The sequence below is a fragment of the Oncorhynchus keta genome, chromosome 13 (genome assembly GCF_023373465.1).
Source record: "Oncorhynchus keta strain PuntledgeMale-10-30-2019 chromosome 13, Oket_V2, whole genome shotgun sequence".
NCBI classification, from domain to species: Eukaryota; Metazoa; Chordata; class Actinopteri; order Salmoniformes; family Salmonidae; genus Oncorhynchus; species Oncorhynchus keta.
In genome coordinates this window covers 33,176,350-33,191,631 of record NC_068433.1, presented here as the reverse complement: position 1 = coordinate 33,191,631, position 15,282 = coordinate 33,176,350, and the positions used below count along the sequence as shown (strand labels likewise).

At 41.9% G+C, this 15,282-nt stretch overlaps 2 protein-coding genes across 5 annotated transcripts in view; one reads left to right on the top strand and one right to left on the bottom strand.

Moving 5' to 3' along the window:
* The window catches only part of si:dkey-172j4.3 (diacylglycerol kinase delta), a 118,908-nt gene extending 111,141 nt beyond the window's left edge, over positions 1-7,767 (top strand). For 3 of the 4 annotated variants that reach the window (XM_052460027.1, XM_052460026.1, XM_052460028.1), the window contains one exon: positions 4,727-7,767. In XM_052460027.1, coding sequence (XP_052315987.1) covers positions 4,727-4,779 — 53 coding nt within the window. In that variant the 3' untranslated portion in view covers positions 4,780-7,767. Of the gene's footprint in view, positions 1-1,929; positions 3,726-4,726 lie in introns of those variants that run through there. The other variant, XM_052460029.1, reaches the window with a different exon arrangement.
* A 606-nt stretch (positions 7,768-8,373) lies between these two features.
* On the bottom strand, positions 8,374-14,872 carry zgc:92429 (uncharacterized protein LOC445063 homolog). The gene is made up of 12 exons (XM_035783981.1): positions 14,529-14,872; positions 13,685-13,734; positions 13,519-13,575; positions 13,200-13,351; positions 13,024-13,127; positions 12,754-12,806; positions 11,705-11,775; positions 9,962-10,064; positions 9,667-9,786; positions 9,375-9,437; positions 8,987-9,128; positions 8,374-8,706 (listed from the first exon to the last, which is right to left on the bottom strand). The coding sequence occupies exons 1-12, from the start codon at positions 14,590-14,592 to the stop codon at positions 8,561-8,563; spliced, it is 1,125 nt and encodes a 374-aa protein (XP_035639874.1). The 5' UTR covers positions 14,593-14,872; the 3' UTR covers positions 8,374-8,560.
* Between the last annotated feature and the right edge of the window lie 410 nt (positions 14,873-15,282).

The window sequence follows — 15,282 nt, the reverse complement described above, 5'->3', positions numbered from 1 at the left end:
GACGACTGTGTGATCACGCTTTTTCATAGCCGATGTAAGACCTTTAAACAGGTCAACATTTACAAGGCCGTAGGGCCAGACAGATTACCAGGATGTGTGCTCAGAGCATGCGCTGACCAACTTGCAAGTGTTTTCACTGACATTTTCAACATGTTCCTGACTGTGTCTGTAATACCAACATTTTTTAAGCAGAACACCATAGTGTTTTTGTGCACAAGAACACTAAGGTAACCTGCCTAAATGATTACTGACCTGTAGCACTCACGTCTGTAACCATGAAGTGCTTTGAAAGGCTGGTCATGGCTCACATCAACACCATTATCCCAGAAACACTAGACCCACTCCAATTTGCATACCGCCCCAACAGATCCACAGATGATGCAATCTCTATTGCAGTCAACACTGCCCTTTCCCACCTGGAAAAAAGGAACACCTATGTGAGAATGCTATTCATTGACTACAGCTCAGTGTTCAACACCATAGCACCCTCAAAGCTCATCACTAAGCTAAGGGCCCTGGGACTGAACACCTCCCACTGGATCCTGTACTTCTTGACTGGCCGGCCCCAGGTGGTAAGGGTAGGTAACAACACATCCGCCACGCTGATCCTCAACTTGGGGGCCCCTCAGGGGTGCGTGCTCATTCCCCTCCTGTACCACCTGTTGACTCATGACTGCATGGCCAGGCACGACTCCAACACCATAATCAAGTTTGCAGATGACACAACAGTGGTAGGCCTGATCACCGACAACGATGAGACAGCCTATAGGGAGGTCAGAGACCTGGCCATGTGGTTCCAGGACAACAGCCTCTCCCTCAACGTGATCAAGACAAAGGAGATGATTGTGCTCTACAGGGAAAGGAGGACCGATCACACCTCCATTCTCACTGACGGGTGGAGCAGGTTGAGAGCCGTGAAAAAGGCACAACAAAACCTATTCCCCCTCAGGAGACTGAAAAGACTCGGCATGGGTCCTCAGATCCTCAAACGGTTCTACAGCTGCACAATTGAGTGCATCATGCATCACTGCCTGGTATGGCAACTGCTCAGCTTCCGACTGCAAAGCACTACAGAGGGTAGTGCGTACGGCCCAGTACATCACTGGGGCCAAGCTTCCTGCCATCCACGACCTCTATACCAGGCGGTGTCAGAGGAAGGCCTTAAAAATGTTCAAAGACTCCAGCCACCCCAGCCGTTCTCTCTACTACCACACGGCAAGCTGTACCGGAGTCCCAAGTCTAGGTCCAAAAGGCTTCTACCCCCAAGCCTTGAGACTCCTGAACAGCTAATCAAAGGGCTACGCAGACCCATCTTTTACGTTGCTGCTACTCTGTTTATTATCTATGCATAGTCACTTCAACTCTACCTACATGTACATATGACCTCAATTACCTCGACTAACCGGTGCCCCCGTACATTGACTCAGTACCGGTACCCCCTGTATATAGCCTCTGTGTTGTTATTTTACTGCTGCTGTTTAATTATTTGTTAGTTTTATTTTCTATTTTTTACTTAACACTTATTTTTCTTAAATTCTTAAAGCATTGTTGTTTAAGGGCTTGTAAGTAAGCATTTCACTTCGGCGCATGCGACAAATACAATTTGATACGATTTGAAACACGAGCAATGGACATTAGGCCGGTGTAATTCTGTCCTTTGGTCTGATGAGTCCAAAATGTAGATGTTTGGTTCCTACCGCTGTGACTTTGTGAGAGTCAGAGTAGGTAAATGGATTAACTCTGCATGTGTTGTTCCCACAGTGAAGCATGGAGGAGGAGGTGGTTTGATGGTGTGGGGGTGCTTTGCTGGTGACACTGTCTGTTATTTATTTAGGCACATTTAACCAGCATGGCTACCACAACATTCTGCAGCGATACGGCATCCTATCTGGTTTGCGCTTAGTGGGACTATCATTTGTTTTTCAACAGGACAATGACCCAACACACCTCCAGGCTGTGTAAGGGTTATTTGACCAAGAACCAGAGTGATGGAGTGCTGCATCAGATGACCTGGCCTCCACAATCACCCGATCTCAACCCAATTGAGATGGTTTGGGATGAGTTGGATCGCAGCCAACAAGTGCTTAGCATACATGTAGGAACCTTTTCAAGACGGTTGCAAAAGCATCCCAGGTGAAGCAGGTTGAGAGACGGTCGAGGTGTGCATAGCTGTCATCAAGGCAAAGGGTGGCTACTTTGAAGAATCTAACATATATTTTCATTTGTTTAACACTTTTTGGGTTACTACATGATTCCATATGTATTATTTCATAGTTTTGATGCCTTCACTATTATTCTACAATGTAGAAAATAATTTTATACTAAGAAAAACCCTTGAGTAGTGAGTAGGTATGTCCAAACTTTTGACTGGTACTGTATATACACTACCGTTCAAAAGTTTGGGGTCACTTAGAAATGTCCATATTTTTTAAAGAAAATTTCATTTTTTTGTCCATTAAAATGACATCAAATTGATCCGAAATACAGTGTAGACATTGTTATAATTTTGTAAATGACTGTTGTAGCTGGAAATGGCTGATTTTTTATGGAATATCTACATAGGCGTACAGAAGCCCATTATCACTCCTGTGTTCCAATGGCACGTTGTGTTAGCTTTTTAAAATGATAACCTTGGTTTAGCTAACTGATCATTAGGAAACCCTTTTGCAATTATGTTAGCACAGCTGAAAACTGTTGTTCTGATTAAAGAAGTAATAAAACTGGCCTTCTTTAGACTAGTTGAGTATCTGGAGCATCAGCATTTGTGGGTTTGATTACAGGCTCAAAATGGCCAGAAACAAAGTATTTTCTTCTGAAACTTGTCAGTCTATTCTTGTTCTGAGAACTGAACGCTATTCCATGTGAGAAGTTGCCAAGAAACTGAAGATCTCGTACAGCGCTGTGTAGTACTCCCTTCACAGAACAGCGCAAACTGGCTCTAACCAGAATAGAAAGAGGAGTGGGAGGCTCCAGTGCACAACTGAGCAAGAGGACAAGTACATTAGAGTGTCTAGTTTGAGAAACAGACGCCTCACAAGTCCTCAACTGACAGCTTCATTAAATAGTACAGGAAAACACCAGGTGAAAAGGTGAGTCTGGGATGCTGGCCTTCTAATCAAATCAAAGTTTATTTGTCACGTGCGCCGAATACAATTAGGCGTAGACCTTACAGTATAATGCTTACTTACAAGCTCTAACCAATAGTGCAAAAAAAGTTTAGGTGAACAATAGGTTGGTAAAGAAATTAAACAGACAGAGTTTCTAGACAAAGTTTAAAAGAAAAAGCCATATCTCAGACTGTCAAAAAGAAAAGATTAAGATGGGCAAAAGAACAGACATTGGACAGAGGAAGATTGGAAAAAAGTGTTATGGACAGACTAATGTAAGTTTGAGGTGTTTGGATCACAAAGAAGAACATTCGTGAGACGCAGAAAAAAATGAAAGATGCTGGAGGAGTGCTGGACGCGATCTGTCAAGCATGGTGGAGACAATTTGATGGTCTGGCGGTCAATTGGTGGTGGTAAAGTGGGAGATTTGTACAGTAAAAATTATCTTGAAGAAGGAAGCCTAGCACTCCATTTTGCAATGCCATGCCATACTCTGAACGGCACTTTGGAGCCAATTTCCTCCTACAACAGCACAGTGACCCAAAACACAGCTCCAAACTATGCAATAACTATTTAGGGAAGAAGCAGTCAGTAGGTATTCTGTTTATATTGCAGTGGCCAGCACAGTTACCGGATCCCAACCCTATTGAGCTTTTTTGGGAGCAGCTTGACCGTATGGTACGCAAGAAGTGCTCATCAAGCCAATCCAACTTATGGGAGGTGCTTCAGGAAGCATGGGGTGAAATCTCTTCAGATTACCTCAACAAATTGACAACTAGAATGCCAAAGGTCTGCAAGGGTGTCATTGCTGCAAATGGAGGATTATTTGACGATAGCAGTTTGAAGGACACAATTATTACTTCAATTAAAATCGTTATTTATAACCTTGTCAACATCTTGACGATATTTCCTATTCATTTTACACCTCATTTCATGTATGTTTTTATGGAAAACGAGGACATTTCTAAGTGACCGCAAACTTTTGAACGGTAGTGTATATGTTGTTGATGTTTCTCTAATATTTCTAGCAACCTAACAATTTTATGAAGTTGGCTTTAGCTTTATCTCTCCCCCAACCTCAACTAGCTACCAAGAAGCGATTTCAGGCTATTAATCAAGTTATAGTAGCTAGCTTGTCTAACTATGTTAGCTGGCAAGGTTGGTAGACTTTAGAAAAGCAAGCAATAACTTAAATGTACTGAATAAGACTCACATTCCTTTCAATCTTTTACCCAGATTTTAGCCAAGATACAGAGAAGTGTATATAGTATAATATACAGACGGCTCGAGGTATACTTAGATATGCAGATTTTTGTTGTTGTTTTTGACATAGCTTAATGACTTCGGCTCTAGAGTTCAGTAAAAAGCTGTTTCAGGTGTTAAAAAAATGCAAGGACAGGGGCCCCCTTCTGGACCACCCCCAACCGTCCTCACATACTTTTTGCATCCTCAGATTTTTAGGGTGCATGACACCCCTGAAAGCTGCACAAGTAACTTAATATCACTTTATATCAACTTAAGTTGATGAAAACTAACGATTTTGAAAAACAGTGAAACATTCATTAACATTGTGTAAAAAGGAGAAACTTTGATTGTCCATCTCTCTCTCTCTCCCACAGGATCTTGGGATATTAAAGGTGGGGCATGTGAGACGGATCCTTCAGGCAATTGAGGAACTTAACGAGGAGGCTTAAGAAGACAGCTGTCACTATGGCAACCGGAGGGGGGATAAATTATTCAACAATTCAATGACCCTCCCCATTCAGCTATCACCTCCCCCTTGATTCAATGTTCTCCATTTTGTAATCAGGGAGGAGTTGTTTTTAACGAGGGGGCGTAACTTTGCATTGCATCACCGTTTGGTGTACTGTTTGACCTGCTGACCAGGGATGTGGGCGTGTTCTTCTTGATAGTCAAAGTGGCCAATCAGAGATGAGGAAAGAGTTTATAAGCATATTTTGTTTCATTGACAACGCAATGTGTTTACATAGGCGGTGCTGTCCTTTGCATGACGGGAGTGGACATTTTGTTTTTATTCTTAGATATATCCTCTTTTTGGGGTTTAGGCTAGCCTTCCTCTTTTCGCTCTTGACTTTTGGGACTTTTTAGTTTCCTCGAAATCTGAAGTTTGAGGATATCTTTGTTGGAGGACATCAACAATAACGAAAAACACCTCAACTTATTATCACCTGAGGAACTGGAGACATAAAAATGTGAAAAAGTTTTTATTGAAGGTTCATATTGAGGAATGTAATACATGTGGACAGAATATGGTACTAATATATTGGCCTTGCTAAAGTACTTACCATAATATCTGTAATATATGTACTGTAGCATCTTATGTCCAGCTACTACAGTGCTCACTGTAATATCTACGGCTAGCTACTACAGTACTTACTGTAACATCTAAACCACGATGACCTCAATGTGTCCCTGCATGCCTTCCAAGTTGGATGAAGTAGCCCATTGACACTGATCTAAGATCCGTCTAAGGTTTGCATAATCCCTCCTTATGGTTATGCTTAGGTTTGGAGGGAAAGTTGATGCTACGTCTGTGGTTGGGGATATACTTATACCATCCCTTACCCTTACGCTGGAATAGAAATGCAGTGAGATTTATTTTATTTTTTCCGTTGGAGAAATTGAGTAACATTTTATTTTGAAGGTCTGGTTATAAACAGCTTATAAACTGTTAAGATAGTTCATGTATAGTTTAACTGTTAGTTAACCACTATATCGTTCTGTATATTTTATTCATGTATTTATGAATAGTAGTAGTTTCGGATGAAAATAATATATATTACAAAGACCAGTATGCCGAGTCATATATAGTTAAACCATGAACAAGAGATATAAGTTCAGTTGTATCATTAAGTTAAAATAACATGTATTTAATTCATTCAATGCAGAACAAGCTATGTATTAGTCATTTAATAGTTAAGTAATGGTGTTTATTAATCAGCTTTATTATCAGCCTTCCAGATAAAGTGTTAGCTATGATTGTCCTACTGTACCAATAGCGTGCTTGTCCTGCTGTTATTGCTAGAGGCTTTAGTGATGTACCTGTACACGTGTGCCAAGTTTTAAACGACATATGACGATTGTGTGTGTGTGTGTGTGTGTGCAAACGACACTGTGTGCGTGTCATTCATTTCAAAGTTTACTGTACCTTGCCTTGCACTTTACAGAGAGAAACTCAAAAGAAAAAATGTGTGTGCGAGCGATGTGTGCGTGTATGTTGTAAAAGTGATCGTTCACTTGTGTTTTTATTGCTATGGAAACGGTCGCTCTCCCTTGTATTTATGACACATCTATACAGAGATCAGTGTGTGTTAATATGTAACATATAAATATAACCAACACGAATGTTAAAGTATATTATATATACATAATAGATATTAAATGTTTATTCACTTGTCAGGGGTTGTTCTACTACTGTACATGCTCTCAGGGTGGCAAAATTCCAGTAATTTCTTCTAAATTACCAGGTTTCAAGAAATCCCGTTGGAACATTTCCGGATTTTCAGAAGTGAATACGCAGGAAACCCAGGAATTTTGGGAAAGTTTACAGAATTTTTCAACCCTAATGTTCTCACTTTACACATCCTAATCTCATGGAAGACTGGATTCTGAAAAATGTTGCGACACCGTTACTCCAACGCTATGCCAACGATTCCTTAGCGGCTGTTGTTGTGTCTATGGCACGACGCTAGGATATCAGTATTGAAATCTTGTGTGACATAATATATATAGTGGTCAATCGCCAAGGTACTGAGAGGTATGGAGAACAATGCATCAACGACTTAACGATCAAGTCAAGAGGAAAAGTCTTGGAAACGTTTTGTTGGACAACATGTATGTAACATGTAATATGCCACGGTTGTGTAAACAGTATTTGACGGCAAGTTTTTGTGAACGCACGCCTACAGACCGCACTGGCTGGACTCTGCTGTGCAATGCGCACAGCTGGACTCGATGTTGCACGTTGTTTGTTCAAAGATGTTTAATAATGATAATCTTGTGCTGTTAATTCGTTGTACTGGTTGATCTCTGCAACCAGGCTGGAAGGTCAGCCTTTGGGCCTAAAAAGTATTCCTTGAAGTCCTAAGTGTCAAGATGTTGTATATTATACTATTTAATGGTATCAATTGATAAGGAGGATGTTATTGTGATTCAAATCTTGAATGTAATCTTGAATTGTGATCAAATCTTGAATTGTGAATCTTTGAACTCATCATGTATTGAACTTGATTTGAGTGTTCCCAAATAGATATACATCATGCTCCATCTCAGAGCCAAACTGTTATTTTGACAGTTTACTCAACATAAATGTTTGTTGCCAATAAGACAGGAATCATGCAGGCTATGATTTTACTGTTTTACTGCATATGATTGATTATCATCAGTGAATTTAGGCCGGATTACAATCAAAGGCGCGTTGTCGAAAAGCATACTGCACTCGACTTTTAAAGGTAATTTACGCTTCAGCCAATATTAAGCGTGCTACGCCCTTCGCGACAGCAGGCCTTCGATTGAATTCAGGCCCAAGCCTATTTATTTGTGCTATCCAATTGCCAATCATCCATGTCCCAGAACCCAGAGAGAGAGACAGCATTCACTGGCTGCTAGCAGGAGGCTGAAATAAAGTGTATCCATTGCTGTTGGAGTCCGGTGTGCGTGTGTGTCCCAAGTGTGGCAACGCACATTAAAACAAAAGGAGAAACTCCATCTGTCTAATGAATATCACAGCACAGCAGGCCCATTTAGCGTCACAAACAAGTCACATTCAAACAGGAATGATGTAGAATGGACAGATGGACTTTTCAATATGGTAGTCCTTTCTGATTTAATTGCAATGAAACCAGAGGACGGTGTCCATGTTGGGACATTGACTCTGACCCAGATTTGTCTGATAACTGACTTCTGTAGCCTGACAATGGCCTAATATGTACTAGAGGGCAGAAGACGAAAACTCACCTATAAGGGGTTGATATTTTTTTTTTTTTTAGTTTAGTTTATTTTTACAGGGACAGTGCACATTAATCAACGTTTCAGTAAAAGTGCCGGTTTTAGCCAGCCGGCTAATTTTCAACCGGAGTCCCTGGGCAGGTTATTAAAAACAATTACAATATAGACAATAGCACCATAGACATAGCAACATAGGACAAGCAAGACATAGCATACAGACAGAGCAACATAGAACAAAAAGCAGCAAGACATATTCCTTATTTGTTTCTGTGAATACAGTAGAGATCAATACATAAAACAAATTCAAATACAATTTCTTTATAAATTAAAAACCAGTAACAATATTACAGGCATACCATGGCCTTAGACTAAGGAAAATGGACAATAAAGTACTCTAACAACACTCAATCTCACAGCCAGTCAGAGCATCCTCTTGACCGTTACTGTCTTGACGGACCACAGACATAATCAATCAACTAATCAATTTATCCTTCTAACACGGGCATCTCATCCTCTTCTGGAGGATTCTGGATGATCTGCGGTTTCTCCCACTCCTCGTCTGAGTCACTGATGTCATCGTCGTCGATGTCCCTGTCCCACTGACTGGGGTCGTCGGCCTCATCGGTGTAACCTGTAACACAGTGAGCAATTACTGTGAACCCAGTCGATGTTTTGATTATGGCAGTGTATAGCCTGGCAGAAATTGACGGTGTCTAACCCCCAATGTTAACGTTTATGCCTTTCCTTAACCTTTAACCTAACCTTAACCTAACCATTGTTCCTAAACTTAATCTTAACCTTAATTTATTTTGACCCCAATGCCTAAATGTATTTTGTCATCCTGCCGGTCGAACAAACACTTCCTTTATAATCACAAGATAAAACAACATAAAGGGGGATGTTTACAGTACCCATGTCCAAATCCTGGGGTTCGGGTTCTGGTTTGAACTTGGGGTCCTCTAGTTTTCCCCAGGCCACAGCATCTGCCTTACGGAGCGACACTTCCACCTTAGACGAAACCATGTTGACCCCACTGTTGGCTACATCCGCTACCTAGAGTAGAGGAGGAAGAGGGATATGAGGTTAGGGTTATGGTGGGGATAGTTGTTGGTTGGTGTTTAGAGGGGAGAGAAAGGCGAAAGAGACAGGAAGAGGGAAATAGAAAACAGAAACACAAGCGAGAAAGAAAGAGGAATGTATAGTACAAAGAGAGAGGCTGGAAACAATTCAAGCGGTAAAAAAATAAATAATAATAATAATAATAATAAAAAAGAAGACCGGAAAAGCATTGCCCCTCACCCCCCACAGATGGAAGTCCTTATGGAAAATCTTGTTGTCCTCAAACTGGATGTGACAGGTCAGCTACAGGAATAGAGATAGGGACAGGGCGGTAGAGAGAGAAAGAGAGATGTTAATCATCATTAACAACCTTATGCAAAAGTCAATGTGTGTATATGCCAAAAGTCAATATGCGTGTGTGTGTTACCACTCTGCGATTGGCTTTGACGGAGGACAGTTCAGGGTTGGCGTTCTTGTATGTCTGCGTTCGTGTGTATGTCTGCATTTGTGTGTGTGTGTAGCCCGTTCTTACCACTGTGCGGTTAGCCTCGACGTAGGACAGTTCAGGGTTGGCGTTCTTGGCATAGATGGTCACGTAGACCTGTGTGGATGTCTGGTGCCAGTCATGTCTACACGCAACCTTCTTATTGTTCTGCACACACAAACATTGAGAGAAAGAGAGAGAAAAGAGTTTACAGTTAACTGTTTACAGCAAAATGTCCAAGTGATTTTCATGTTTAAAAAAAACCCCAGGCATAATTGGCTACAGAACGAAACCCGGACATTAAGAAAAGGTGAAAAAGAGAGAGAGGAGGGCTAACACTGACCACTTTTTGGACCCAGCGATGTTTGCCAGTGGTACAACCCTTCTGATCCAGAAAAGCATTAAAGTCTATAGTCTTCACACAGCAACAACCCCAGTACTTATACCTGTAAGGTTAGAATTACAGCACCGTATTATACCTATGGTATTACATTAATTACATTTCATATGCTTATATAAGGCAGCATTAAAGTCTATGGTCTTTACACAGCAACAGCTCTAGTACTTATACACGTAGAAGAGTATATAATAGTATTGTATAATACAGGCATGGACACAGTATATTCGGAAAGTATTCAGACCCCTTGACTTTTCCACATTTTGTTACTTTACATTATAAAACTGATTAAACTTTTTTTAAATTCATCAATTTACACACAATTACCCCATAACGACAAAACAAGAACAGGATTAGATTTTTTTGCAAATGTATTACATTTAAAACGAAAATATCACATTTACGTAAGTATTCAGAACCTTTACTCAGTACTTTGTTGAAGCACCTTTGGCAACGATTACAGCCTTGAGTCTTTTTGGGTATGAACACGCTTGGCACGCCTGTATTTGGAGAGTTTCTCCCATTCTTCTCCGCAGATCCTCTCAAGAACGGTCAGGTTGGATAGAGTTGTAGCACAGCTATTTTCAGGTCTCTCCAGAGATGTTCGATCGGGTTCAAGTCTGGGCTCTGGCTGGGCCACTCAAGGACATTCGGAGACTTGTCCCGAAGCCACCCCTGCATTGTCTTGGCTGTGTGCTTAGGGTTGTTGTCCTGTTGTAAGGTGAACCGTCACCCCAGTCTGAGATCCTGAGCGCTCTGGAGCAGGTTTCCATCAAGGATCTCTCTGTACTTCGCTCCGTTCATCTTTCCCTCGATCCTGAGTAGTTTCCCAGTTCTTAACATCCCCACAGCATGATGCTGCCACCAACATGCTTTACCGTAGGGATGATGCCAGGTTTCCTCTAGACGTGACGCTTGGTAATTCAGGCCAAAGAGTTCAATCTTGGTTTCTTCAGACCAGAGAATCTTGTTTCTCATGGTCTGAGAGTTCTTTAGGTGCCTTTTGGCCACTCTACCATGATTAATGGAGTGCTGCAGACATGATTGTCCTTCTGGAAGGTTCTCCCATTTCAACAGAGGAACTCTGGAGCTCTGTCAGAGTGATCTTTGGGTTCTTGGTCAACTCACCTCCCCAGATTGCTTAGTTTGGCCAGGCGACCAGCTCTAGTAAGAGTCTTGGTGGTTCCAAACTTCTTCCATTTAAGAATGATGGAGGCCACTGTGTTCTTGGGGACCTTCAATGCTGCAATGTTTCGGTACCCTTCCCCAGAGCTGTGCCGCGACACAATTCTGTCTCGGAGTTCTACAGACAATTCCGTCGACCTAATGGCTTGGTTTTTGCTCTGACATGCACTGTCAACTGTGGGACCTTATATAGACAGGTGTGCCTTTCCAAATCATGTCCAATCAATTGAATTTACCACAGGTGAACTCCAATCAAAATGTAGAAACATCTCAAGGTTGATCTATGGAAACAGGTTGTACCGGAGCTCAATTTTGAGTCTCATAGCAAAGGATCTGAACACCTTTAAATTGTAATATATTTGCAAACATTTCAAAAAACCTGTTTTCGCTTTGTCATTATGGGGTATTGTGTGTAGATGGATTAGGAAAAAATATTTATTTCATCCATTTTAAAATAAAATATTTTCAGAATGTGCTGTAAGTATAATACAGTCCTCATCTTACCCCTCGTGGAAGACAGGTGCTCCAGGGTGGTGTGTACAGGTCTCTCCGTTGGTCTCTGGGCCCTGGTATTGCTGTCAACAACAACAAACAACAATCATCTACTGAATTCTCCTCTCAGGTAGGGGGATAACTAACATGCTAACAACAATTTTAAGATGACAACATTTTTCTAATGAGAAAGTTGGGACTTTGAGGTTTCTGCATTGTGATGCATTTACATGATACTACAACATTATATGGCAGCCATGTTAGCTACCTATTAACATTTAAATAATGATATGCAACTGAATGTCTAGAATTGGAACAATATTCAACATTCGTAAATCGACCCAACTCTCTAGAATATAAGGCTCTGGAACAAACTGTTGAATTACGGGAAAGAGTTAACACTGTCTGAGACTGGCTGTTACCCTAACATCAGCAGAATGCAACAGATTCATTATCAAAGACAGGAGTTACTGCACATCAAATGTTTTACTCCCTTCTCTGTGAAACACACACTAACATACATACATACACACACAAGAGCACATGCACACACACACACACACCACACACACACACACACACACACACACACACAGAAACACGCATACACAGACACACAAAAGAGACACATGGCCTCCCGGGTTCGATCCCGGACTGTGTTGCAGCCAGACGTGACCGGGAGACCCATGAGGCGGCTCACAATTGGCCCAGTGTGGTCCGGGTTAGGGGAGGGTTTGAACGGCTGGGATGTCCTTGTCCCATCGCTTTCTAGCGACTCCTTGTGGCAGCCGGGCGCAAAAGCATGCAGACTTCGGTTGCCAGCTGCACAGTGTTTCCAGGTGCAGCTAGCTTCCGGGTTAAGCAAACAGTGTGTCAAGAAGCAGTGCGGCTTGGGCGGGGTCGTGTCTCGGAGGACTTATGTCTCTCGACCTTCGCCTCTCCTGAGTCCGTAGGAGTTGCAACGATGGGACAAGACTAACTAACTACCAATTGCATATCACGAAATTGGGGAGAAAAAAATAAATAAAAGCACTAATAAAAAAATGAATAGAAACACCTACTGTTTTGCATCCTGTGTTCTTGCATCGTGTTCCCTGCATGACAACTGCAGTCTCTGTGAAGGCGAGAGAGAGAAATAAAGAGAGGAAGGGTCAGAAGGACAGGGGAGGTTATACTACCTAAGTAGTTTCAAAATAATATATTTCAGAGAAGTATTGGTATTAGTCAACAGAAGCATTGAAATGCACTGCTATTATATAGAAACCAACGATTTGAACAACAAGGGGATACCAAACAGAGAAGGTATGGGAGGGATACACACACACACACACCTTTCTTTTTTAGTTCTGCCTTGCTGCTGATTTCCATCTTCTCCAGAACCTGAGTCAGAGAGGCGGACACCTTCAGCTTCAGTTTGGTCTTATCCTCATCTGAACTGTAAAGGACAATAAATAGATAATTTAAATAAATAAACACTTAATCAGCCATCTGAGCAAGCTGACCCTACCTGGGTCTCTCTTTCTGCAGTGCCTCAGCTGATTTGGGCCCCTGGTAAATTATCTCCTCTCTGTTGTTTCTCACACCGTTCTTGTCTGATGTCACTGTCGGCTGCATAGGCTCCTGGGGCTTTTCGTTACTATGACACCCCTGGGTGCAGCCCTACAATAGAAAAGTAATGTCAGGATACTGCGTACAGAGTACCCTGACAGCGAACTACTGCATAGAACTTGATAAGTACTGTTCCCTGAGCTAATGCCTATATGCTTCAGCTCAGTGGGTTAAAACAGTCTGGACTTCAAACCCAGTTGGTCCCACATGGTCCTTACCTTGATAGAAAGGAATTCAGAGAAGTCTGTGGTTCTCTTCCTACAACAAGACCAACCCTGGACACACACACGCGTTGTTTATCAATTTGATCAAGTACTGTGAGGATAGTTTCATATTTATTGATTCTCATCTGTAAGTTTCTCAAATGTTTATTTATTGACATACCTTCAGAGCATCGTGGAAGATGGGAACACCTGGATGATGAAGACAGGCATCTAGAGGGCGAGAAACATCAAAAGGTACTTGTTGGCGCTGGCATTTGTCAGACACAAACGTTGTAACTTGTCACAGACAAGCAGGCACACACACACAATCAGCAGGGTCTCCCAGACAGCTGTCAAGAGTTCTGGTCATAAGAGGGAGGGGGTTGGGCCCATATAAGGCATTAACTAACCTAACAGTTGCTATGAAGAGACCTCTACTCGGTGACCTAAAGACGTGGGAAATTATGTCAGCGCATGCTTTCACTCAGTGTCTGTCTCTCTCATATGCACATATGTCACACAAGCACAACAATTGCACACACATGCCTACAATACAATCTCTCAAGCCAGAATCTCTCCATGATATGCCAATGAGTGGATGACTAGGCCAGTTTTCTGGACCCAAAGATGCTTAACTCCAAGATGTGTTTTAGTCTATTAGTAATGGGATCAATCTTCGTCTGCGAAACTGGTCCTTTCAGTTCTGCTAAAAACACCTGTCAATTCCCACCTCTGTCCCAAAGGGGTCTGTCAGACTATGATAGTCTATGCTATTACATATTAACTATTACCATAATACACATTATCCCCTCTACATTTGTCCATTCAAAAACAGTACTAGTCTACAATAGACTGAAAACTCAAATACCTTGCAATATTTGCAACATGCATTTAATCCAAATAATATTATTCATTACTAATAAACTGTCATTGTCTACAGTGCATTCAATCCAACATGTGTACCATCGCAGTATAACAGTGACTAATAAACCCTGTGTTTGAGTTAAAGTAGCAAGTGGTTTTACCGTCTTTGTTCTTGTCGGCATCAAACTTCTCTCCACAGCCTTTGTTGTAGCAAAGAAGTGCCATATTGGCCTAGTATTTAGTTTGTCCTCTCGTAACTCTTCTGCCTAACTTTTCCTTTCGCTAACCCGCTCTTCTTTTTCCTCTTCGAGGGGCTTCGAAACTTTAATCCCACACAGTCTTCCAGAACTTTCTCCCGGATAGAAGAGAAGCGAGGGAATGAGAGAAAGAACGAGAGAGATCTAGGGGGACTAAGAGAGGAAAGAGAGGGGGTCTCTGCTTGGCCTGGCTGAATGAATTTTAAAAATAGCCACAAGTCATCGTCTCTCTCTCTTCAGCTGTCAGTCCTTATCTAGTAGTGGCTTGGCATTCCTCTCTCCTGTCCTGGCCATCTGTCTGCCTGTGTGTGTACTGCACTAAGCACACGTGTAGGCATGGCAGTTGGGGCTAAGAAAGGGTCTCCCAAAGGGGTGCACATTTTGGTTTTTGCCCTAGCACTACACAACTGATTCAAATGTATCATCAAGCTTTGATCATTTGAATCTGCTGTGTAAGTGTTCGGGCAAAAAAACAAAAACGCGCACCTTTTGGGGTCCCGAAGACAAAGTTTGGGAAACGCTCGGCTAAAACCTGTCAGAATAAGCCGCTTACCATGCTGCAAACCGTATACTCTTAACATTAACGGGTCCCATGTGGCTCAGTTGTAAGAGAATGGTGCTTGCAACGCAAGGGTTGTGGGTTCCAGTCACTTTGAAT

Bases quoted from the DNA above. Each gene is read 5' to 3' on its own strand.
- zgc:92429 (XM_035783981.1), bottom strand. From the start codon at position 14,592: ATGGCACTTCTTTGCTACAACAAAGGCTGTGGAGAGAAGTTTGATGCC. The intron at 12,807-13,023 runs GTGTGTGTGTGT...TCGCCTTCACAG, and splicing joins GGCAGAACTAAAAAAGAAAG to AGACTGCAGTTGTCATGCAG. The intron at 9,787-9,961 runs GTCAGTGTTAGC...TTGTGTGTGCAG, and splicing joins ATCGCTGGGTCCAAAAAGTG to AACAATAAGAAGGTTGCGTG.